This window comes from Seriola lalandi, unplaced genomic scaffold (genome assembly GCF_002814215.2).
Source record: "Seriola lalandi dorsalis isolate HSWRI2012SDOR001 ecotype SW California unplaced genomic scaffold, Sedor1 jcf7180002054972, whole genome shotgun sequence".
NCBI classification, from domain to species: Eukaryota; Metazoa; Chordata; class Actinopteri; order Carangiformes; family Carangidae; genus Seriola; species Seriola lalandi.
The window spans coordinates 4050441-4077498 of NW_019525660.1; the positions used below are offsets into that span (position 1 = coordinate 4050441).

The window sequence follows — 27058 nt, forward strand, 5'->3', positions numbered from 1 at the left end:
TGTAGAGAAGTTAATAAATCTCTTTATTTAAACTTAGTCATTGTCCTGTTGTGTTCCTTTGAAGTAGAGACTGGAGATCCATTGAATCAAGAAGTCACTGCTTCTGATATTAGAATGATCATATTAATCATATTCACTTATTAAAGTTCTCCTCAAAATCACGAGGAGTGGTGCCCCTTATTAACGAGGACTTTTAATTATTAATTGTGGCCTTGGTACACTGCAATACAGTGTTTTTAAACTACATTTGTTTGTTATGTGATTTGTGATATCAAGTTTGAATTGGGTATTTTCTTGAAACATATGGTTACCCTGTAGAAAGAAACCATTTTATGTTGACCGTAGAATTACTTAATCTGTCCATGACCTTCAGAGTACCTAAGAACTGACAAATGTATTAAGTTTTCAATCAGGCCAAAGATCCAGCTCATAATAAATGACAAAGAAAAAAAAACACATTTAGAAGATTGAAGCCAAGCTTGAAATCCCTCTTGATTATCATTTCCTTTTCTTGGTAAAACTCATTAAACAGTGAGACTCATAAAAGCAGCAGGGGAGATGACAGTCTTGCATTCTCAGTTGTTTTAGAGGCCTCTGAGCGCAATAACCATGTGAAAATTGGGGGCTGTTAGTGATTCTTTTTTTTTTTCTTTTACTGCCAAAGTGTTGTTCTTCAACAATGCAAGCAACAAGCAAGAATCCCAAGGAACGTGGAGTTAATAGAAGCCTTTTTGCACCATTTTCTGAGGGCAGCTCTGCAGGGAAAGCATTTACACCTGCTTGCCTCATCTTTTACGATACACTAGTCCCCCAAAGTGTGCTTTACTTATAAATATCCACGTCTAAGATGTGGCAGAGATGGAGGTAACACAAAGAAGCAAAAGAAAAACCCAACAAGTGTGTGTGTGTGTGTGTGTGTGTGTGTGTGTGTGTGTGTGTGTGTGTTTAAAAAAAAATAAAACTGTTGCAATATCCCAGACAAATGAAGTCGGTTTTCACCAGTGACTTGTTTGTCAAATCAGCACAAAGGATTTATGGTCCGTGGTTACAATGAGAGGTTACAATAAGAGTACAAGACCTCAGGAATTAATCTTGCAAGTCTTGGCTTCTCCACCTGAACCCCCAACACCGCTTTAAACCACACCAATAACGTTTAAAAAGCCTGACTTGAGATGAAAGGAAACTCTCTATCCAAATAGGTCAAATTCAGAGTGGAAATAAAGCGGGATCTTTTAGACAAAATGTTTAATGTTCGAGCACACTTATTTTTATATATCCTCAGATGGCAAGGATTTGAAAAAACTATACTGATACGAAAGATAAAAACAAATGAATTACTATATCGTTTTAGGAAGATCCCATCGAGCAGATTTTTTGCAACACCATCTACATCAAAGCCCTCCTCGTTGGGCGGGGGTACATATCAAACATTAAACAGCATTTTTCATTCATGAGCAAATCATGTTCTGTTTCAACAATAGAGGGAAAAGAGCTGATTCAGTGAAGTCGCTGCAGGGGTAATTGATAGGGATCCAGCAAAGGTAACTCCCAGGGGAAATGCTGGATCATGAATTCCTACCCGGCCAGCGGGAACATGGACTATCTATAGAACTTTTTTTTCGACCCCAGTGGGTGAGAAAATGAATTCAATAAAGAATTTAAAAGGACATTTAAAGCTGGAGCCATGTGGCTGTGGAACTCCAAATGTTAAGTTGTATTTCATTTTAAGACTTGTTCTGCAAATGCATTTCATAGCAGCTGTGCTCTGCAAACACATTTCTGATTTATTATTATGAAATATTAAATTCATCATCTTAAATAACAATTTATGAATCAAATAAAAAGAGCACAATGTGAATTCCAACAATTAAATAGACATTGCAAAGCTGTCAAAAAAGGTTTGACCATCAATTACTTCAGAAATGTCAGAGCATGTGTTAAAAAATAGAGTGTGTGACTGACATCCTCTGGTGATAGATGAGGAGCGTGGCATGACTGCCTGGCCTTTCCCTGCGACTTCATTAAGCCTTGCTACAACTGTTCTTTCCTATCTACGATTTCCTTCCATCTGCATTACACCGGCAAATCCCCTTTCAGCAGCCAAGGGAAAATTGCTATTTATTTCACATCACAAAAAAGAAATGAGCCTAGTTTGTAGACCTGGAGGCTGTGAGAACATTGGAGCAAGAAGCCGCTGGCGGGTTGAGTGGTGTCCAAACAGGCGGTGGGTATATGGGAAAAGTTGGAAGATTCTGTATAGTTATGGCCACACACCCTGACAGAGCTCTGATTTGACTGTTCTGCAGTTGACAGGTCTCTGACTTCTCCCCTCCCACCGCTGCTAGAATTAGAGGGGTGTACTACACACACATATACACACACACTGTCAAAGAGGTGGAAAACACTCAAATTGTCATGGGAGGAATACATCAAGTGCCTTCACAAACCCTCTTCCATACAAAAACAAACTTGCTCTGTACTGCTTGTGTTATTCATCAGCAAGTTAGGTAGCCTGGTTGTGTATCTGAGAAACAAACTGGCCGGGACAAGTAAACTCCCATAGCTTCCTTCACAAAAGCCTCCCATCTTCCCCGATGGAGGATTGGTCTACTGGACTGGAAAAGGCAAGAAGCAAACCAAGCATAACTGCTCTCAGTTCACACATATACAGTACACACAAGTTCAAGTTTGTGCACATCCACGTGCACACACTAAAACACTGATGTGAAACTACTCAATGGGTACAAAGAACAAATACAATGTGCAGCCATATTGTATTTCTAGGTTTCTCAAAGATGCAAACACATAAACACACTGCAATAAGAGCACTGGTATGCCTAATTGGCACAGAGATTTGAACTGAGGGCATACACACATGGTGTTCAAATGCAGGGGGGAGAGTGCTTGGTTTTAAGATAATTAACATTTCAGTGAGAAAAATGGTTTCTTAAGTGTCACAAGATGAAAGTGGCTTGGCATCTATTGCCAGAGAGGCTAAATGAAGCGTGTGTGTAGATTAATTAAGGAAGGGGTGAAGAGAGATGACGCCTCCTTACCTTTGCTCTGTGAGGAGAAGCAGAGGGAGAGCTGAGCAAATAGGTCAGGATTCTCAAACTTCTCTTCTTTGACTTTGATCCAGAAGCAATTCTCTGCCATTTCCTGAGGCACTATCTGCAATGACACAAGGTTTCCATTATCACTACAATCAGAGACCGCCATTCCTCCAACCTGCCACTCAAAAAGTTCTTCTCACTGGAGATGGGGTTTGTGTGTGTTTTTCCAGTGTGTGGACACACACATGCCCTTGTGTGTGCATCCTTAGCATCTGAGTGCCAAACAAGATGAGCAAAAAAGATCAAAAAAGCAAAAGGGGGGGTCTTCAGTGTTAAATACATTCTTTCATGTGATGACAAATCATAAGAATATGACCACGCTAAATGATGATGTCTGGATAGACCCTGATTGAACCATACACATCAAAGCTTGACCTCTCCTGGGATGAATGAAATATCTGAATTTCAGTTTGCAGCACAAAATCTAAGAAACCCTGTTTATACAGTCCTCCTACCTAGATTTGCCTGAAAGCCTCTAAGAAGCAACCCAGCACCTACACATGCTGAGATGATGGCAGGCCACAGGGATGCTTTCTACTCCTCCTCTTTCATTCCCTCCGTACTGCTCAGTAGACAAGAGAGAAAGTAGGAGTATACAGAGATTCACACATAAACAAACCCATCCAACATATTGCAGTTATTACCAGCTAATGTGTGTGACACTACACTTTATCTTCTATACATTGTGTTAAGTGCTAATGGTGAGAGGTCCTAGTGTTGCTTTTTATGAGGGTCTGGACGAGCAGCTGGCCTATTGCACCACTGATGTTAACCTGCTCAAAACCACAGTAATTACATATAGAAAAGGTGCAAGAACGACTCTTATGAAACATGGACAGATACTTCCAGGTGATTCTGGGAAATCATGCTCAAGGCCATGTACTAACAGTGATAAGTGTGACAGTGTTGCTGAGTCCTGTAATGGCAACAATAGATGTTTTAATGGGAGGCTTACGGAACGTTCGACATGAGCTGGTGTTGGTTTTGAGTGTTGTTAACAGAGTGCCTTTGTACTCTTATTTGCTCTAGAACCTGCTCAAAGTCCTAGACAGCAGTCTATGTCATATCTGTGATAGACTAATTCAGAGAAAATGGCAAAACAGCTAATGTAGCCAATAGTTCAATGGTGTAATGATTCCTTGTCTAGATATTTCAGTTTTACTAATACCACTTCCGATGTAACAATAATAATAATAAATGATGGATGCAGCAAATCGAGCAACAGCTTGTGTAATAGCAGTCCCAATTAAAAAGTCCTAATTAACTCCCTTTTATTTTCATAATATATAATATTTTGCTTGCAGAAAGGCCTGGCACTTCCATGCATCTCTGACAAGGTCATTTGTTATGAGCTCTTCATACCTGAACTGGCTCTTATTTGTATCATTTCCTACAAATGGTAGAAACTGCCTGCTGACCTGAAATATGCCATTAAATTACTAATTCTAAAGTCGGTTTATGTACTATTAATTCAATTATGTTTATCTGTAAAGAAAATAAATTCTTAATTTACTTGAAATGTTTATTTATATCTATAATCTATGTTGTTCTATGTAGGAACGCTCTCTCCTCTAAAGCATATTAAAAAAAGCAGAGTGTATAGAAATGATTTGAATGACAAATGACATTTATAATAAACACTGTAAAATTATAGAACATGCTAGTGGCAAGAGTGGGTCTGTAGACAATCCAAACCTGCACTTTTGTTTGTTTTTTTCCCATTAAAACATGGCTAATTAATCAGTGATATTAATATTAACTGGGAAAGCAAGGCAGGCAAAAAGGAAAAAAAAACAACAAAAAAAAACCTAACACTTCTGCATTTTACCTTACTCAAGAAAGGCCAGCTAATATATCATCTAAAATTGATAAAACTTGTCGTGACAAGAAAATGTTAGTAAAACTGGTCCTCTAATGAAAAAGCCTGTCAGCCTAGAAACACAATAAATGTTTAATGTGATTTTCACAAATGCAAACATTAATATTATCCTTCTCAATCCTGAGATAATGACGCTATACAATGTGCCTGGTAGTCACAGTCCTCTCAAGGCAGGCGCTAAATTCCAGGCAAATATAGCACTCTTAGAAACTATAAACTTAAGGATTAAGACCATTTGATGACAGAAATTCAATATATCCACAAACATGATTAAATAATTTGTATGGTAGGGGAAACTATTGTGTGTGAATTATCTGATTCTAATCTGATTATAATATATACAATACATCACAGCTACCTTACTTGATAGTAGCTAATGATACTGCCCCGTCACCAAAAGAAGAAAAGAAAAACAAAAAAACCTATAATGAGAAAAGACGGGGGTTGAGACAGCTGCCCTGGGTTACACCACAAGATATGTCAGGAGTTTCCCCACAGCTGACTAACAAATTAAGAACAGTTTCAAAGAGACCAACCCAGTTTTCAACATGATGAATGAGAATGTTGCGGCTGAAGGTTTTGCTAAATTCATAGAATGAAGCACTGCAGCACTGTTGTAATTTGTGAGTCTAAAATATCTGATTATCAAATAATGGTCTTATTAAGAATATTGACACATTACTAACTTAGGTGATTAGTGAACCAGTAAATCAGTTTTACCCCATGCTCAGAAATACAGGGTGTTTCCATTTAGCTGTTCCAACTCTAATTTTTCAGTTAATTTTTGCAGCAGTTTTAACATTCAGCCCGGTGCATTAACTCTTGAGGTTTCTGCTTGGCCTGACCAGAATAAAGATGGTATCTCTATGTTTGAGTTAAGGTATCTGGCACAACTTGAGCTAATTAACTTAACATGAGCCTGTTTCATGGTGCACTGTATGACAGAAGTTATTTCATTCATCCCACTGAATCCATGTTGCCTTTTGTTCTACCTTTCCCACGTTTACAGATATTTTTAATTAGCATAGTAAGATTACATCAATTTTTTTTCATATGGAATGTAATGTTTTGTAATAATCAAATTTTAATGAGTTTCCATTATTTCTGTTTTTAAAATTCTAAATTAAATGGACAAAATGGTAGCTACAACAAAGTCATATGTGTGTCTTGTTTATTTTGGCATTCACACAGTCCTGTACCTAATCTTCACTAATAAGTTTCTGTAAGACTTAACAACACACAAATATAGAAGTAATACTGAGTGAAAACTATGATTCAAGCTAATTTAATATTTACTTAGCACTTAAAACAAAGCTGACATTTTACTGACTTGTCCCATGTGAGTGTCTTGTACTACTGCTTCTGACCAAGAGGGCGCTGCCACCACATGCCTTGCTTGAATGTGGGACTGGTACTGTAACTGAAAATGTAAATAGTTCCACTTTTCCATATTTTAAAAACGGTCTCCACTAAAAGCAAATGTTACTTTACCTACAGTAGTATGTATGCCACAATTTATGTTTGTAGATATGCGAGTGAAGATCATCTGTGTACACATGGTGCAACAAGTCATGGACTTTCATCTACCCACATACTTTCATGTAAAACTCTAGGGTCTTCCAGAGTAGTTTTTTTGATGACAGCAATATAAAGGTCTTCTTTTGCCAGTATCAAATCTATATAGTCCTTGCTCTTGTCAGACTTGTATGGCTAGTGGATAGAGTATCTTTTCTCTCTCCTTCTTCTTTTATACAACCAAATCATAGTTGCTTCTGGCACTCCTATATTTCCATCTGCTGCACAGAGAGACCATAGACGACTCTTGTCCCACTTAATCGACACAAGAGACACAGACAGTTTTTTCCTCAAGTGGTTATGAATTTCATTTGCATCACCAAACTACAACTCCTGTGGAGGCAAGGTTAAGGCACCTGCAAATTAACCTGTTTCTGTACATTTCCAGAAATTGTGCGCCAGACTGCATACACACAAATCATAAATGCAAATCCACATAGGCAATGCACATGACAATGAGTCATAATATTTAAAATATCAAAGCACAAACACACATACAGCCCCACCTGGTATTAAGATACAAACAAACGTTGTTTGTCTTACTTTTTGCACAATGGGTGTGGTATTCAATACTGCTGTAATTACACTATTTTACTGCTCAGGAAAGTCCAATATAGAATGATTCTAGCATACATGGCATTTTAAAGAGTTCTTTAAAGAGTGACAAAATTCAACCTGTAACACGATGTTTACAATGCAACAGTCAACGTTGACTTGCATTTTCACATTTCCTTTTTTCATTTATGTCTGTCATTTGGTGACCTGCTGTTAAATAAATTACATATTGTAGAAAGCAATATATACCCTATTTGTTTACTTGTGCTTTAGAAATGTGAAGAGATAACTACAATGGCCCTCAACACACTGAAAAATCACATTCAAAATTCCTTTTTAATACATGGCATGATTCCACTAAAACCATTAAATGTGTACCACTAACATGATGTCAAAAGAACTGGTCTGATGTTTTGGTTGCTGTCAGTAATTGAAGACTAAAACGCAAGGTCACACAAGCATCAACAAAGAACCATTAAATTAATGCTAAGAACTCCTGAGGCGATGGATAAATTATCTATGGTAAAATAGAGCCCACACGCAAGAGAATGTCCTATTGAAATTGTATTCAAATGTGATGGAACGTTACACAACCCAGTCTTCATTCAATTATGCTAAGAATGTGCAAATCCAAGGACATTTAAGCAGTGAAAATTGTTTACTCTTGAATCCTTTGAAATGGGTGCTGAGTGTGGAAGAGTGTGGCCTGTGGCTGAACGGTTGTTTGACTAGATTAAGAGTGCATTTGAATAGAGCTCCTTTTGGTTTGGATCTTCAACTTTGGATCTACGTATTGTGTACTCCAAGAAACCTCTCAAGCCAGCGCTCGCATGTGTTTGCATGTCTGACTAGGAAAACACTGCATAATATTTCATGTGAAATAACTGTGGTATGTTGTTTCCCTTAAAGTGTCAAATCACCGATATTATCATTGAATATGAGAATATTTGTTATAGTGAACCAAAGCTGGGTTACCATACCTTGGTCCAGTTGACCCTCTTCATTACAGTTTCAGGCTTATAGGTCTTCTTGGGCTCCAGCCCATAAGGCAGCTTAATGACAGCCAATGCAGGAGGTGGTGGAGGCCCACCTGGGCCCCCAAAAAAAGGTGGAGGAGGTGGGGGCCCACAACCAGGGGGTGGTGGGGGAGGTGGAGGCCCTCCACCTGGAGGAGGTGGAGGCGGTGGTGGAATGCAAGCTTGACCAGGGAGAGGAGGAGGAGGTGGAGGCGGAGGAGGACCGCCCCCAGGTGGAGGTGGGGGAGGAGGAGGCGGAGGAGGAGGTGGAGCTGCTGCACCCCCTGGTAGGGGTGGTGGAGGTGGTGCTCCGGGTGCAGTTGGACCTGCTGCGATCTGCAAATACAGGGTAGAAATGTTAATGATGGTCCACAACTCAAGTGGTGGTTTAAACCAAACCTCAATCTGATGTAACTAATAAGCAAAAGCCAAGAGGTGTATTTCTTTGCTACGAGCAAGAGAAGAGGCCTTGTGTGCTGTGAAAAACAATGTCATACTGCCTGCTTCACTTTGGCTTTTCAGTTATGTGACACTAGCTTTGATTGTGAGCAGAGAACAGGTAGTGTGTGTAAGTACCAAAATACTGCAGTATTTTATGTCAAGGATTAGAAGGTTCTGTGCAAGTGTTGCTTCCAAATTCACACCAAATGAGGAGGTTATGTCCTTTTTTTGCCCGTCTTTCTGTCATAACTTGACTACGCAAAGAGATAACAATCATAAGTTTCCTAACCATTTTTGTGGGTATGCTTGTCAAGCTCACTTGATTTGCTTTGAGTCTTTTAAGCAAGAAAAGTAGGACGGTAGATAACATTTTCCTTCCAACCATATAAACAGTGCATTCAGAAAGTGTTCAGACCCCTTCAATGTTTTCAAATTTTATTATGTTGCAGCCTCATGTTGACAAAAAAAATGATTCCCCTCATTGTTCTACACCCAATACCCCATAATGATGAAGTGAAAATAAAATTTTAGGAAAAACTTTAATATTACATTGACATAAGTATTCAGACCCTTTGCTATGACACTTGAAATGAAGCTCAGGTGCCTGGGGGGAGGCTACAAAAACACCTCTATTGTATTGAAGGTTCCCAAAAGCATATTGGCCTAAGCCTAAGTGAGCAATCATGGAAGAAGGGCCTTGGTATGATAGCTGACCAAGAACCCAATGGTCACTCTGGCTGAGCTCCAGATATCCTGTGTGGAGATGGAAAAAAACTTCCAAAAGGACAATCATCACTGCAGCACTCCACCAATCTCAGCTGAGTGTCCAGACAGGAGCATGAAAGCCTGCTCTGAGTTTGCAAAAAGGCACCTAAAGGACTCCCAGACTGAGAGAAACAAGATTCTCTGGTCTAACGAAACCAAGATTAAACTGTTTGGCCCCAGTTCAAAGTGTTATATCGAGAGAGCAGGCCCCGCTCATCACCTGCTCAATACCATCCCAACCATGAAGCGCGGTGGTGGCAGCATCATGCTGTGAGCATGCTTTTCAGGGGAGACTGGTCAGGGTTGAGGAAAAGCTGAATGGAGCAAAGTACAGAGATATTTTTAATGAAAACCTGATCCAGAGCTCTCAGGACCTCAGACTTGACCAAAGATTCACCTTCCAACAGGACACTGTCCATAAGCACACAGCCAGGACAACACAGGAGTAGCTTAGGGACAACTCTGTGAATGTCCTTGGCCCAGCCAGAGCCCTGACTTGAACCCAATCGAACACCTCTGGAAAGACCTAAAAAAAAGGCTGTTCACAGTAAGTCTCCATCCAACCTGACAGAGGACAAGAGGATGTGCAGAGAAGAAGAAAATCCCCAAATCCAGATGTGCAAAGCTTGTTGCATCACACCCAAGAAGATTTGAGGCTGTAATCACTGCCAAAGGTGTTTCAACTGAGTATTGAGTAAAGGGTCTGAATACTTATGTCAATGTGGCATTTCAGTTTTAACTTTTAATAAATTAGCAAAAATTTCAAAAATTCTATTTCCACTTTGTCACCATGGGGTATAGAGTGTAAATTGATCAGGGAAAAATGCTTATTTTTATCTTAGAATAAGGCTAAGAAAGGAAGGTATAAAGAATTTATAAAGTTGAACTTAAACCTAGTGGCTACTAGACTTAAATTTTTGAACGCTGAATCAGGTTTTCTATATGGTCTTGTATTTATAGAAATATCTGACAGGAAAATATATCAGTTGTCAAAACTGTTCAATTATAATTTGGGATATATTGCAAATAATATGTAAATAGTTGCATAATTGGGTTCTTTGTATCGTTGTGTATCCACATACATATTCACAAGGCATCCGAGTTTCAGTGAGGAAGGCAGTCGTGTGTATTATAGACTCATTCAACTTCAGACGAAAAAATGAAATACACTTGCATGAAACAGGAAACTCTTGGTGACTGTAAAAAGCAATTACTCCCTTAAGCAGATTTAATTGATATTTGATATATCTGATATGGTCATGGGAGTTGATATAATGATTGTGTACAGTATACAGTATACAAGACAATGATTTGTGTGGCTTATGAAACACTTAACTCACTTCATATTCACATCATGTCATAGAGATTTTTTTAAAATGTGATCATAACAGGGATTTGTTCATTTATTTCTCTTTTCAAAAGAAACACGTTGCAAAAACTGTATTGAAATCATCATTGTCAGCAGAGAAATTAGTAATTATCAAATATATAGCCACAAAAAAACAAGATTAGCAGTTTGTTTAAACTTATATATTTACCCATATTTACACAATTGATGTTAAACACAATCATTTCATCCCATTTCATAATAATAAAACTGGAATTCAACTAACAAAACTAACTTCTGCTTCCAATACAGAGTTCTGAATCAGCCAAAAAGTTAATGTATGTATTAATTAATCCCTGCAGATATGTATGTGAATAAATACAAAGAAAAACTTTGGAGAAAAACCTTTAAACAACTACTGTTTTAATGTGTAAAAGATAAAATGTGTCACAATGTGTTCTCACAATGGCAGGCTATTAAACAGTAGACAGGGGTGTAATTAGACCCAAGACCGATAAGATAAAGTCTTTCACTCCTTTGACATGTCTGACCTATCACACCTACCACATACACAGGTAGTCTGTGATGGTGATAATGCCAATAAAAAATTTAAAAAAAAAAAATGCAAATACAACAATTACAGAGACCCAAACTTAGACAGGGTTTGATCTTCAGAGCTGATTAGGTGCGAGTTCTTACCAAAAAGCATTTCCTCTTGCACATCTAATTTCCAAAACCAATTCCCCTCTATGCGCATTTCCCCAGTCACTTGATTGTGTGCGTAAAATGTGATTGGCTTCATATTTAAAGACATTACATAGTGTTTCATTATATAATGGCATTGGTGGATTGTTTATTAGGGCTGAAATTAAAAAGGTGCTCTGCGAGGAGCATCTTACACAGATCACCCAGAGCCCTTCAGTGAAAATCCACATCCAATGATTACATGTCTGTCAATCTCGAGCCCGCGTGGCCCATTTTCTCTTTTAAGATTAATGTGACGGAATGGAAGCAAATTAGCTGCTAAATTAGAGCACAGTTGTTTCCATACTGAGAGGCCATCAGAGTTTCTCTCTCTCTCTCTCTCTCTCTCTCTCTGATCTGCCCAATAATAACACCAATGTCTATAGAACCCTTGGGATCCAGTACCATTGCCACTGGCATCTTCTTCAGATATGAAAACAAACATCCAAACAAAAAGAGATCCATAAGGGGTAAAGTACATATAAATATAATAAATGTGTACATTGCCTTAAATGATAATGGCCATTTTACACATACGGGACAACATCAGACTCAGACTATGTTTTGCATTGTATATAAATAAATATATAAATATATATACTCCGTACATGTTTTGAATGCAACATGTACATTACATACAAAACAAACTCGTATCATACATGTGGCATAAATACAATAAGAAAGTGATAATGTGTGATAAGATATATGTCTCTCTGTACAGACATATAGGAAGAACACAAATACTGTTTTAACTAAATACAGTTTACAGTATATATTTACAGTATATATAATACAGTATATATATATATATATATATATATATATATATATATATATGTATGTATGTATGTATCCAGCATGTTTTAATATTGTGTCTCTTAGATGCTTTTTGGCTGATGTTACTTTTGCAGAGCAAACTGTGTAAGTAGACGACCAGGCTAATATGAAATCTAACCCATCCAAATTGGATTCATAGTCATCTGGACTCAATGGGGAGGTCAGCGTGGCAGATAATTAATTCTGAATGCTATGTGATTAAATCTATGCCTCAATCTCATCTCTGATAGAGAAATTCAATCACAAAGTGTTTACTTATGAAAATTGCATTAAACAAGTAGGAGATGTGTGTAGCTAAAAACCCCATATACAACTTAACATGGCTTCCAACTGTTGTATTATTTACTGTAATGGAATAAAGTTCTTAAATATGTCCTTTTTTTAAGCATGTTATCTGTTATTGTGGATTAGCAATTTCAAGAGATAAAGTAATGATTCAATTCTGGTATTAATTTAGTGTAAACATGTACTAAATAAATACAGTATTTCAGTTTGAGATTTTATTTTTCAAGTGAAGATTAGAGGCACTGCATATCAGTTCACATGGAATATAACTTGAATTTAGACGTTAACACATGCAGAGAGATTACAAAAGTTCAATTCCATAATCAGTTTGAGATTTTTCCCTGACGAAAGATTTGAAGCATCACAATCCAATTCCTTTAACATAAAATGGATTTGTGGGTGAATGAGATTATGTCAAGGGCCACACATGCAAAGAGGACACCCACCTTGGCTTCAGATTCCCTGATGAGTCTCTGAGCCTCTTTGAGCTTGTCTTTTTCAATAGTTAACTGTTCAGATAAACAACACACACACACACACACACACACACACACACACACACACACACACACACACACACACACACACACACGTCCCACCAAAACACACCATGGTAACACACGTCACAACAGACATAGAGGGCAACAGAGAGGCACAAATGGGGGTGGGTTAGATAGACAGAGAAAAAGAACACTAGTACACTACAACAGGTACAGTACTCACACCAAACACTTAAAAGGCAGAAAAGAGGAAAACAGGGGAAAGAGGATGTTCCTTACACAGTTAATGACAATGGTGTTATATTCCCATTTTGTCTGAATGAGTTATTTGATGTGCAAAAGGCAAAGTGTACTGTACTTTTACACCTAAAACAAGGTGTAATCTATCTTCAAAAGAACATCAGTGTAGAGCAGACTGCAGCATGAAAGGAACAAGGCACAGCATCACTGACAGTTGGTACACCTTCAAAACCCTTCTTCCACTATCCTTTTTTTTTTCCTTTTTTGGCATCAAAAAATACATTTCAACTTAACAGTCTTAGATGTGTGATGGGCACTGATTTCACTGTGCAGTCTTTGTTTTAGCAATGTACCCATTTTGCTTTGATATTTCAATCTGTGCAACCTTGCCAAAAAGGGAAGATGGGAGAGTAATCCACGGCAACTGAAATGTAATATTTTTATGGAGTCATTCCTACAGAACACCTTTTACTATGGACTGTAGAGAACTAAATATTTAATGTGTATAATGGAAAAGGAGATGGAAACTTTTAGTGGGTTGACTTAAAAAGAACTTTCATTTTGCAAGAATTTTAGGAAACTGTTGTAAAGTGAAATATTTAAGGCAAAGTTTTATTTTACCTTTCATCTCCAGGGTTATACATATTATATACATATATACATACATATATATATATATATATTTATGTGTGTGTGTATATATATATATATATATATATATATATATATATATATATATATATAAATATACATATACACACACATATGACATTTGAATGACAGTGAATTTGGCTTGACAACTGACATACTGACATACACACATAATAACTGTGACTACATTGTGAGTTCTGCTGTCATTATCAGTTGAGTAAAATTCTATAATCAGCCGGGACTAAAGGCAGCCTGGCAGTAAAAGAGAGAGAAAGTCGTCTACTACAGCTCCTCTTGGGGCCAAGGCTGGGTCAGCTACAAGACCGCCAGGTTGTTAAAACCTATTAATGGGATGGCGCAGAGTGCTCCAATGTACCACTGCAGTGCTACATTATTCATCACATCCAGAGCCAATTCAATGAATAGCTTCCTTTTTTGCTTTGAATGGTTGCAAGCAAAGGTTTGGGGAAGGGTGGTTGATTTCACTTGTTGTGATTTGTGTGTCCTTTGTTGATGTTTACAGGCAGAACCTCCACTCAACTCAATTGGGGGATAATCAAACAGACACATCAAAAAGGCTGCTTGTTACAATGCCAAAGTTCCAAGAGAAAGACTCTCATTAAATGTGTTGGTTCACAAACAAGGTGAAGAGAAGCGACTCAGGCATGCATGTGTTTTAATATCTGACAGGAATTCAGTCTAGCAGATGAAAGGTTAGGGTTAGCTCTCTTAATTCATATTCAGCAAAACAGCAGTGATAGCACAGCAGCTTTGATGGACAAACGGAATGCATGTCCTCGTGCCAATTTAAAGGGTTTCTACAGCACTGTGTCAAACAAGGATTATGTTGCAAAACACATTCTTTCCTAGTCTTCTGGTCTTCCTGAACTAGCAGAAGCACAGCCATCTGAGAGAAAGACACTGTTGTTTGGTTCATTGCTTGAGGTAGCAATTCAATGGTCTATGAGAAGACCTGTCTAAAATCAAAAACAAGAGATACCTCTAAATTGTTATTTCCGAACATGCATATTTTGGAGGAAAAAAAAAACATTAGCCCTGACAGCCCTGAAATCAACTGTAATTAAAATTAAATATGTGAGGTGGGGTGAAAATTAACTTAATGTTTCTTAAACCTTAACAGATTGAATGAATTCACATTGATAGTAAATTTTATTTAAACAAAATATGAACTAGTGATGCTCATTTTTTTTTCTGACCAATAGTTGACGCTCGTTAAATGACCATTAACCGTTAACCAACAACATTAAAATGTACTATTTAGAATAGACAAGTGCCTGTAAACGAAACACATCGTCCTCCAGCGCATAGTGCGCTGTGTATAACTGGCATAATAGCTTCTCCTGCATGTAAGAATATATTGAAGAACTTATTAAAATGAAGCAAATAGTAGCCGGACTTTTTAATGTATGAACAAATTAACAAAACAAAAACACATTGAATCCTCCAGCGCCGAGAGCACTGTAACACAAACCTCTTCCTTCTCCTCCGTACTCAGCTGATAAGTGATGAGGAACAGCCAACAGGTTAACAAAGCGGAAACTTGCATTGTTGCATTTTACAGACCTCAAAAGAAAATAAACAGGCCAGGTCTACCTCAGTTGTCAGCATAACGTACGACTTGTCTAATGGGTTTTATTCAGAAGTAGCTACATGTCAACATGCTATGGGGTTAGTCTGGTGCACAGTCTGTTAACTGTGAGACGCGCTGCAGAGAACACCTACACAGATGATACTGATGTCCCAGTATATTTTGACTTTTAATTGATAGTATTAATCAGTCAAAATTCTTATTGTTGGTTAACGGTTAAGTGATTGATTGTGAAAAAGCACATACTTTATACACTGCACTTATGTTCTGTCAAAATGCATAAGGGATATTCTAAAGCTGTTATGGCCACATTCATGCAAGCTTGTGCCAAACAAATTACATGTTTTCCTGCTGAGGTTAATGTTTGTTGATGCTAAGTTCCTCAGCAGTAACTGCTCTCTGAAGGAGCATTCAGACAAACAGAGGAAGAGAGGGTTTGACTCTCCAGGGCTTCTCTGCTCTACACTACCTGTTAATGCACCACAGTCAGTCAGTCTTCAAAAGACAGAGGCCTGCCAGGGGAGGGTGAGGGGAAGGTGTATGATAGAAAAGAAAACACTTGGAAACAACATAAAAAGCTCCAACAAGGAAAAGAGGCCAAGCAAAGGTAACACAGCCCGGTGCATTCATTTCTGACAGAAAGTGGAAGAAGGAGAAAGCAAGGGAGAAAAAGGGTGAGCAGGTGGAGAAGGTGGGGAGGAGCTTTTTTGATCTCATTAAAATGGGTGGGCAGCAATCAGGCATGGAGTGAGTGATGAACCCCTTTGCGTACAAATGCAGGTAACAAGTGGCCACAGAGCACTCAGGTATATGAAGTGCAAGAGTGAGACCTACACACAAATTAAGTTCCAAAGACAGAAAACAATGTGTGACATTGACAACTACCAAAACTTGCACTACTTAACAGCTTTTTGTGGCGACCTAAGAATGACTGCTAGAGGACTGAGGTAACAGTAAGTTACAACTGAGAAAAATGCTTTGACCACATATGCAGGTGCATTTTATCAGATGGTGTGTGCCAACATAAGCAACAAGAAAGGAATGTCTGAAAGAGAAAGTAATCTCAGATATAGATGTAGGTATACCATCTTTCAATGCTGGTTTATATTAAATTCCCTAAGCAAGGAGGCAAACTGCCCTTTTGTCCCAAGGCAGTGCTAAAGTGTTTGAAATTGGGTTAAGGGGGAAATAGCAGTCATTTTCTATGCTCAAAATGGAGGGTTTTGCCTGGGAAAAATGATGTGGAGGCCAGGAAAAGAAATGCAATCCATCTCTGTGACGATAGAATTACATAGGAAAAGCTTCAATAGAGCAATTTAACCATATAAAGAGCTACAACTTAAGAAGGAGATTGACCCTTTATTAAATCAAATGTTCTTGCATGGGTGATAACTCCCACTTACATCAGCAGCACATCTGTAAGTGCAGTGGAAAGAATCAGCCCTTTTTCTAGTGGTGCCATTTCTTCTCATTGCTATGATTGTAAGACAAACATTTTTATCCTGCATTCTGTAAGACAGTTTTTCACTTAAAAACTTTTATCAAGCTGATTAAAAGTGCTTCTGGACATTGGATTTTTCACTATCTTCTTTTTCATGCTTTTTTTTGAGGAACATACATCATAAAAGATCTCTGGGGGAATATAACACTGCTTTGCAGAGGAGTGGGATTTCTCTTTTTGGATTTACCTGGGACTCCAGGGCCTGGATCTTCCCCTCCAACTCTTTGATTCTCTCTTCCTTCTTTTGAGACTCGGCCTGGGCTTCCTGCCGTGCACCGAACTCCTCATCAAACTGCAAGAAAAGAGACACAAGTATGTCTATGTGCACATAACAAACACAAGAACACAGATGTAAACACACACACACACACACAGGTTGGTGAGCGGCAGGGTATCTCCGGAGAATGGCCACAGGGCACATCAACAGACACCAAAACACGCTGTCTTACACTCTCTGGCCGATTTCTATTCATAGCCCTCATGGCCCTAGAGCCCTGTTGTCCTTTGTCTTTGTTTCAAGCCTGGCTTTCATGTATGTTGATGGATCTAACCTTTGCAGAAACCAAGCCATGTCGCTACAATGATTTCACTGGCCCAGCAGGGTGCATAGTGGACTGGTGGGACGGGACTCTTAACAAAAACACACACACAGGACCCCCTTGGTATCATCAGACAGTGATAGTGAGGCAAAGATACAGGCTCCTTAAGATACATTTCAATATTATACATAATATGCTGAAGGTAAAGTTGGTAGGTTTTAATCTAGATTCTCTAAAATAAATAAAAAATACTATAATCAATAATGCAATTAATTTAACTACATTGAAAGGAAATATAAGATAAAGTGAGAAATCCTCAAAGGGCTTGCTTAAAATGCAGAACTGTATCAAAAGAGCCAGCACATAACTTAACTCTGTCCTGCCACAGCACACAAATAAGTATACATCAGAACATCAGCATCGATTCTTGTAATGCTGATACGGATCATGTAGCGTCACAGCCAGGTATTGATCAGGGCATGGAAAATCAATATCATGTCTGGGAGCTCTGAGGAAGAAAAAACTTTCCTGATGGGAGCCGGCCAACCAAAGGGGGCTGTTGGAGTGATTAATGTCTCACCTTTTTGGAGTACTCCGCAGCCTTCTGCTCACTCTCGTCAACTTTGGCTTTATCCACACACTGATCTACAAAACAAGACGGCCACGGTTACAAAATACTTCAAAGGCATCACTGGGTGCAATGCGCATCCTTAGCTCCTCGTGTGAGATTTACAATCAGACCTACATCTTGTATTCAAAACATTTTAGAGCAAGTATGATATGAAGAATCAGTTAGGTTTATGAGGTGTTTACAATTTAAGATGCTCTTAAAATATATATCATATATCATGGCCTTCACCACACCTAAAAATGTAACGTGTGTTTTGAGAGGGAAAGACAGCACTTCACTGCCAAGTGAGTTATTTAATGTAACATTTAAAGGATTATCAGACTGCATGTGATGAAATGCAAAGCTCATTGAATATAAAAATGAATGAAAAACTAAAATTAAAATGTGTGAGGGAAAAAGGAGATAATACATGGGCAGCTTTGTTGAACTGTTTTTCTTGATCTTGTGAGGAAGGGACAAGAAGGGAAAGTGTTCTCATGATGTGTTCAATAACTGCCTCATATACAGTGAAATCAGTCATACTGTGCAACCCTTGGCTCATGCTGATGTTCTAATCTCTTACACTCCTCTTCCCTTCATCCTCCTCTCACTGAGAGAACTGTGTTTAATTAACACAAATCATCACCAAAAAATTGTGAGGTATTATCTTTTACTCGAGGGTGAGTGTTTCAAACAAGAGAGATATCAGTTAGAGCCTATGTATCGGACATAATAAAAAAATGTGCATGTTTTTGCTATTTTACTTTGTTTTCTTCACTGCTTTTCAAATACTTTGTGTGTTTCAATTGTTCAGCTTTATTTGAATGAATTTACAAATCTCATATTTTAGAATTACCCCGAGGATGAATCATCGAAAGGACGGTGTCAGTCCAAGTTTTAAGTGTAAATTACTGTTAGATCACACGTGACGCAACACATCTCTGAAAAATAACTGTTTTTAGAATAGTAAAAAAAAAGAAAAACAGAGAAATAGGTGGAAACCCCATGTGGATGTGCCATTTAATTCCACGTGTCTTTAGTGGGAATTTAACAAAAGAAAACCTCGGAAGTTTTTTAACAACTGATTAAATCTCAGTAAAGTGAGTGAGAAAACTTATTAAACACAGCATCAGTTCTCTGAGGATAGGTTTAGAAACTTTTAATGACCCTTTGTTGGCAAGTCACAGAACTGTTAGTGACACAACAGAGAGAGAAACAGTGGTGTTATTTATTTCTTTTCTGTTTGAAAAAAAAAAATTCCATTAGTAATGCAGCGTAAATAGATGTTTTCTCTGTGATTCCAGGAACACAGCTGACAAATACCCCAACTGCAAAAAACAACTTTTGAAATAATTCTGAGTTAACGCAAGTCATAGATAAAATGTATTGTTCATCGATCATTAGATGACCTCATCTAATGTCAAGACATAGGTGTTTTTTGAGGTAGGTGAATTTCACATGTATTGAATTAATGAGAGAGTTAATGTCACGCAATTCAAAAAGTACCAATCAGATGGGTGAAGTCCACGTCCAATCTTTTACTGTAGCCAAAGTCAGGGTCCATCCCATTGCGATGCAGGACCACCTGAGACACGCACTCTTCGATTACCTTGTAATATTGAGGCCTGAGGGGTGAGGAAACATAAAGCAGAACAATTAGAGAAGCCACAGAAAGATATGAGTGACACAACTCTACAAGGCTAATTAACCACAAATTATTCCCTTATCCAAGCTAGAGGTCACAAAATGCCACGCCAAAAAGGGTACTGCTGGAGAAAATAGACACCCTATTAAATTTGATCACTTGCTTCACCCCCATCATGAAATTAGCAGATTAATGGTCACACGGAACCCAAGTCTATGTTAGTCCGTCCATTTCAAGGTGACAGACGGTAGCCAAGGCTGTGCTTGCCCTCTTGCCTAATTTGCAATCATCTTTGCCAATTAGAGCAACCATAAAAACTGAAATGTAAATCTAATCAGTGTAATGTGTGTAATTGAAAGCACAATGACCGGGAAAACATGTCAGCCAGTTAGGAGTGTGACTGAGTGCTTGGTGTTGTCGAGCAGGGTGTGTGGATCAGCCTGCGACTTCCATTCCACCACACAGGTTGGTATGTGACCTTTTCCCAGTAACATTATCAACTTAAATTGCAAGTGACATTTAGTAAATACAATGCCATCTTAAGCTGAGCTCCAAACTGAGAAATAATTATTTTCTAAGAATGACATAGACCAGAAGTTTATGTTTAAATACTCAACGGAAACAACTAGTTTTTTATTCCTCTAAAGACTCATGCTCCATTTCTTGTAAATTGAGATTTGAATTTAGGTACTACATGTGGAAAATTTACCCTTGATGACCTTCTTGAATAATGCCCTGAAAATGTATAAAAGAACATTTCCCTAAACTCAGAACAACAAACTCCATGAGCAAGTGCATGTGGGTGTGACCAACTAATTGTTGCAATTTGCTTAACGGCTGGGCAATTGCAATTCTGGTCGTCACAGCGCTGTGAAGTCTGGAATAAGGGTGCAGTGGGATGAATACATTACTAGTAGGAGGAATACAGCATCAGCAGCTGGAGCAGGGACAGCCTTCTGATTCAATAATCACATCAGCTCCTTTCATCTCCTTTTTAAATAGCAAACAGTTTCCTAGTGAGCAAACAGTGGAGGCTATGTTCTTCTGAGTCCCAAAGCACAAATATACCATACAACACTTCAACTATGCTTTCACTAGCAGATGATGTTCCTTTAATTTAAAGAAATTATTTTCATTTAAAAAAAGAAAAAAAACACTTGTATCTTTGCAAACTCGTGTTTTGACATAATTTTACATCACAATTTCAACTCTGAAAGATTCACAAGTCTGTGTATAGTAAAACTGCTACAGTTAAAGTATTTTTAGCTTCCTGATATTGTCCAATTGATTTATAAAATGAACATTGAAAATCAGAGATGAGGAAAAGAGATTTTGTGACAACCTTGGTCAAGATAAGAAATTCAAAGTCTGATCAAAGCCTGCCTGTCGAACGTGTCTGCATAAAGGCATTAAGGGGAAGGAGCATTAATGTTACTAAAATATAATAATTGATTTGAGGAGGCAAGACTGTGAACAACGTGCCTGTGCCAGCTGGGTTAATTTTGAGTGAGACCTAAAAAAGCACATATATCCAAGTATGAGTCTGAGTAAAAAGTAACACGATTCTCAGCAACTTGTTATTATCAAACATTAAATGGAATCAAGTTCATTTCCAAGGCTTTGACTCAAACTGTTGCCCATAAATTTAAAGGCTATGTTCTGTTGGTACCTTGTGGGTGGACAGGCCACATCATGTTATGAACAGAAATATGAAAGAACACAAAATTCTGAGCCAAAGCAAATAAGAATAAATCAGCATTTAGGTGCACTGTTTTGAAAGCATGAAATGCCATACATTAAGCTTGAGCTGGCGGATTCGCCCACTCATGACTGGAACAAGCTAGTGAAAGCTCACACATCGCCCTGCATGGCTTAAGCACTGTGGCACTCGGCTTACAACTGTCACCAATGTACACCACATTATTATCTCAATAAGCCGCCCTATTTTCCCTTCGCCCTCCATCCTCCGCCACCACCAAGCAGATAGGGGCTGGGTGGAGATAACTAGAGATGGAGAGAGTGACCCAGAACTGTCAGGCCCCTCCACAGTGGGCAGGGCTGGGCTCCAGAAGCTAGCATATGTCCCCTGCATCATTCCCCACCTCTTCTTTTACTTTGGCACCTTCATTTCTTCCAATGATAGCTTGCAGTTCAGCACAGCCCCAGCCACTTGATCCAGCTCTGCTCCACATAACCAGTGTAATCCCCATATCACCAAGCTCCAAAAGAGCAGATCTGCTCTATATTTACTGGGTGGGTTTGATGTGCTCCCATTCATTAGGCTTGCAGTGAGAGATTAATTATCAAAAATAAACCAAGCCCTGGAGGGGAGAGCAACAACTAATGTTGTGTTAGGAGCAATGACAGTAGACAAGAGCACTTGAAAAGTCTGCCCACTGTAGAACACCTTATTATTAGAATACTAATTATAATATTTAATGAACTATCATTGAATGGACTATTATTTGACACAAGAATCAAGAGACCACATGTGCTACCAGTTCCAATAAATACAATGATAAAAAACAACTTAATCCTTTACTTCAGGTAGAATATGATGAGTACACATGCATTCCTTTGATCACAAAGCCAAAGTCTGTCACACCTTTATATAATACTACTTAACCTTAAGACTGCCATCATTAAATGATTTCTAGTAGAACCATGCATTGCTACCACACATTGTCTGACCTGCCAATTCCTTTTTGTTTAATGTTGTAGAAATACTATGTTTATCCTACACTATTTCCCATTCACCCAATTTGCACCAAGACATTAAAACAGAGACTATCTATTGGAGTAGCTGCATGCACTGTAGTACTACTACTCATTATAACTCCACAGCAGTGATGTATGGGGAATAAAATGCCTCAGTCAGAATGTATTTCTGGTGTCTGGCGCTTCTGTGCGTACATGTGTGGGTTTGTCCTTGCAATTGTGATGGAGGCCGGAGGAAAAAGATATTTCAAAAACATATCTTTAAAAAGACCATCAGTTCTTCCATAGGCACTGGTACTGATCCCTTCTTATTGCTGGCTTACAGAGGGGTATATGGATACTGGAGCTGAGGTGGACGTGGCTGTTCTAGCTGGTTAATGTGAATTCTATTTCTCGCCTCTCCCGAATAGATGAGGAATACATTATTCATAAATCCAAGGGAACAGCAACTTGTCTATGGTATATTCATCTTCCTCCTCTCATCCTCCCTTCGACTTCCAACTTTATTTTTTTTATGTCTTATTTCTGCAAAAAGGTCTGACACAGCAGTGAATTCATCAGTGTCACTCCATTCAGAAGAGTGGCAGCGGTCCTGCCAATGACTGACATGTTTGCGCTTCAAAGACAAAGTAGAGAGCTAACCCAGCAGTTTTAAATTACGTAAAATTCTAAATAAAGTAATATCCCTACTCTGATAATTTACATTTTTCCTCTTAGTGTTGGAAACATAGAGGTGAGCCAGCATTTAACGCACAGAGGTAAGTGAAGCAATTCCACCATACAAGATAAAGTGTGGAGTTATTTTATGACACTTTGTGCTCATCTTCAATTCTAGCCTGCAGACCTGAGACGGGCAAATAATCTTGGAACAGCATGTCATTGCTATAAACTGCATTACCACCTAGTGGTGACTACAAGGCTGATAGGCCAATTATTAGAACAACTTTAGTGAATAAAATTGATGGAGATGACGGTGCTGTTGTCTTAACCACTGAGGATTAGGTTGGATGTAGCTCCTTTCATGTACATAACAAATTTCAACTTGGCTTTTCCTTTTCAAGATATATATATATATATATATATATATATATATATATATATATATAAACAGAACAGCAGGGTCAATAACTATTTCCTGTCAGGAAAGAGCAAGAGCTATGTATGAGGTGTTTGATATCTAATGTGAAAAACAGACACGAAAAAATTCAAAAGCTTAGAGTAGTGAAGCACACTGACAGAGTACAGCATCATGAGTTAGATGCAGATGATACAAGGCCAGTGGTATGTCAAAATCACACAGAACTTACCTGATATAATAGTCATTCCTGATGAGCAATAGGTGTTGAAGGATTGACAGGAAGTATGTCTCTGAGCCCGTGTCTTTCACCATATTGGACAGGAGATGGTACACTTCATTCATATCAGTACAGCAGCAAGGTTAAGGAAAACAACTTTACAGTATGACAGAGTTACTTACTTTTAGCTAAGGTTAACTTCTTAAGAAAACACCCAATCTGAGTTCACTTATTAGGTTCATTTAACTCCTGTAAACATTTAAATTTGTATTAGTTCTTTTTTCTTTATAACATTTTCTTTTTTTCCCCAGTTCCTCACTTCAGGTTTTTTGACAAGCATCATTGTGCAAAAACAAACGGAGATGTGATTCCTCTTATCCACTCTTTCTCAGGGGAGCTAAAACAGTGTAAACAACTAACTTGAGGAGGGGGATTGGCAATAAAGAATTCTCCCTCCGGTTTACCTGTCACTCCGAACCTTTCAAGATAGTGGAAATTAATTACATGAAAAACTCACTGGTTTGAATGTTTGAGACAAGAATGATGGGGAGCTGAACATTCGCAGGGGCTGCGATTCGGTTCTCAGATTGAAACTGACATGTACTCAGGAGTGAAAATTCATGTTATTAAATTTGCAAAAGGTATTGATTATGTGTCTTAGGTTTGCTTTCCCCAGGAGGAAGTAGAGATGGCTTTGACATCTAAAAGAGATGTTAAATCCAACTGTCTTACTTGTTATTCTGCCGTTATGTACTATACATATTTCTTGATTATTTGCTAAGTATTTGTTTTAGAAAGTATTTATTAGAAATGCTTCTTATTCAAAGAACAGAAAAATCTTTGAAATGTAAGAACAACTTCACGTATAGTTTACAACAGGATAAGCATGTACATTGAGTCACATTTCAAACTCAAATTTCTGTTAATGGTCGATTTGTAGTACAATATTGAAACGAAAAGAAAAGAAAATAACCAACTTATGTTTCTCAAACTTCTACCAGTGTTGTAAAAGTGTAGCTCTGAGAAGTAAAGAACCCAGGAAAATGAATGATTTGGAGCTCATTTAATTTGTTTGCTTGAGAAAGGAGGATTTCCCCACGGAGACTCATCTTGTTTGAAAAAGTGGAATAAGCCTCTCAGATATGTGCACACATGCAGAAAAAAACAAAACTAAGGAGATAGTGCACTGTTAAGCTCACAGAGATGAAAACTGGATTGCAATCATAACACGAAGTGTGAATCTTGACAATGTGTGCTAAAATATTTACATAGTTCAACATACTGACTGCAAAGCGATGAAGTGGCATTTTCAACACAGTGGCAGGATATGTTGTGACACTCCTCCCTTCTGCCTTTGGCACAGAAAACATCAGTGCAATGCACATGGATGTGGATGATCTTAAGGATCCAGATAAAATAAAAGCCAAATTGAGGCTAAACAGATCACCAGAGCAACAGTAATATTTCTACTAAAAATATAAGTGTGTTGTATAGGCTGATTATAGCTACATATATATATATATAGCTAATGTTAGGAATCCTAAGCATCAATTAAATTAAACAGGGGTCAACATTATTTCATATTATTATGTCAGGTGTCATCAGCTGCTAATGAACAATGATTCTTTGAGAGTATCGAAATATATCAGATATTTTTTTAAACAGCACTGAACTGCATTCTCCATTTCTCATGCTATCATCCATACAAAACAAAGCAACCGCAGCAATTGGAGCAGATCGATTCTTTTAAATACAGTTTGACACTTTTCCTATTAATTTCAACAATGTCTGTAATTAAACTCCTATCCCATATCAAATTTTTAGAGAGAGGGATGGGAATAAGGCTCCTCTAAAGTATCATTTCCCTCCCTTGTATTAGCTGAGTATGAAGCCTGGGAGAATTACCAATCCTGCGAGATTCAATTATAGCATCACCACAGCAGCATTTGAGAGGACATGAGAAGGAGCTCAGACTGGGAAAGTATCCAACTAGCTTCATCTATCACTAAGCTGCAGACATAAACCTAATGTAGAATGCCAATCCATTCGATGACACCCCCTCTACGCTTGCTTGCTCTCTCTCTGTCTATCTCTCTTTACACTCTATCTCCAAATAATGAATAAACATGAGCGGCAGTCAAGTGTGATGTAGGCCAGTCAGTGGTGAGGTCAATCAATCACCATTCCACAGCTCATTAATATTCATTAGTGGCCTGGAGTCACCTCCTCAGCACCTGGACCTAGGCCGGACACAGAGGAGACTAGCCTCTCCAGGTTAATATTCATGAAACTGCTGGAAGAAACAAGACACATATGCAATGCTCAGGTAGTAGAAGTACTACCTGCGTGATATTATGCATTTATGTGTGTGTGTGTGTGTGTGTGTGTGCACACGCGCGCGTGCGCGTGTGTGTGCGTGCGCGTGTGTGTGCGTGCTATGCAGGCAAAGGGACAAAGGATAGCCTAGACATTCGAATCATGCTCAGAACTCACAGATCAATACCGCATTGTCCTTGGAAACAAACATTGGCCTTCTCATTTGTGAACCTGCTCAAGCACATCATTAATCCAGGTGCATTTTTTTCTCTCTCCATCTTCTCTCTACACACATACACAACCTCCTCCCCTCAACTACATGTGTCAACAGAAACTGTCACTCACAGCAGCACTTTGTGCCCGTGCTAGAACTGTGGGATTTGGTGAAAGAAAAGGTTGTGAGAATGAACATCTGCATAACAATGTCAGCGTCTGGTTTGTCGGCTCACAATGTCAGCCATTCATACATAGCCTTAGAGAAGATTTGTGAATTATTAAAGGTTCTTCTGCAGGATGCTTGAAGAAGTTTCCAACTGAGACTAAATTACTGCTCACCTTATTAACTTCTACTCTGCATGTTTGGAGTTAAATGGCCATTGGTAGAGAGATGGAGAAGAAAATTCACATTTCCTAAATGGGGCAGAGAGACAAGGAGTGATAGTACTTATACTGAAGAAACCTTGACCATGAAATACAATATCGTTGCACAAAAAAATATTTAATTGTCTACTATGCATAATAAATGGTAAGAACAAGAAAGCATATGTCTGTTTGATATCTTCCTCGTGTCTTGCAGAAGTCCTACTTAACCCAATTTTAATGGACAGGAACAAAAAGTGAGGCGGATATGAGAGGAGATGGAGAGGATGGGAAGAGTAAATAAAAAGAAGAGTAGAG

The 27058-nt window shown here is 38.3% G+C and overlaps 1 protein-coding gene across 6 annotated transcripts in view; it reads right to left on the reverse strand.

Moving 5' to 3' along the window:
• diaph2 (diaphanous-related formin 2) overlaps positions 1-27058 on the reverse strand; it is a 370496-nt gene that overhangs the window by 225634 nt on the left and 117804 nt on the right. For 4 of the 6 annotated variants that reach the window (XM_087171766.1, XM_087171765.1, XM_087171768.1 and 1 more), the window contains 7 exons: positions 23858-23974; positions 19694-19812; positions 18158-18222; positions 17226-17330; positions 12984-13046; positions 8103-8474; positions 3057-3171 (listed from right to left, as the gene is read on the reverse strand). In XM_087171766.1, coding sequence (XP_087027892.1) covers positions 3057-3171; positions 8103-8474; positions 12984-13046; positions 17226-17330; positions 18158-18222; positions 19694-19812; positions 23858-23974 — 956 coding nt within the window. The remainder of the gene's footprint in view (positions 1-3056; positions 3172-8102; positions 8475-12983; positions 13047-17225; positions 17331-18157; positions 18223-19693; positions 19813-23857; positions 23975-27058) is intronic. The other 2 variants (XM_087171767.1, XM_087171769.1) reach the window with 1 other exon arrangement.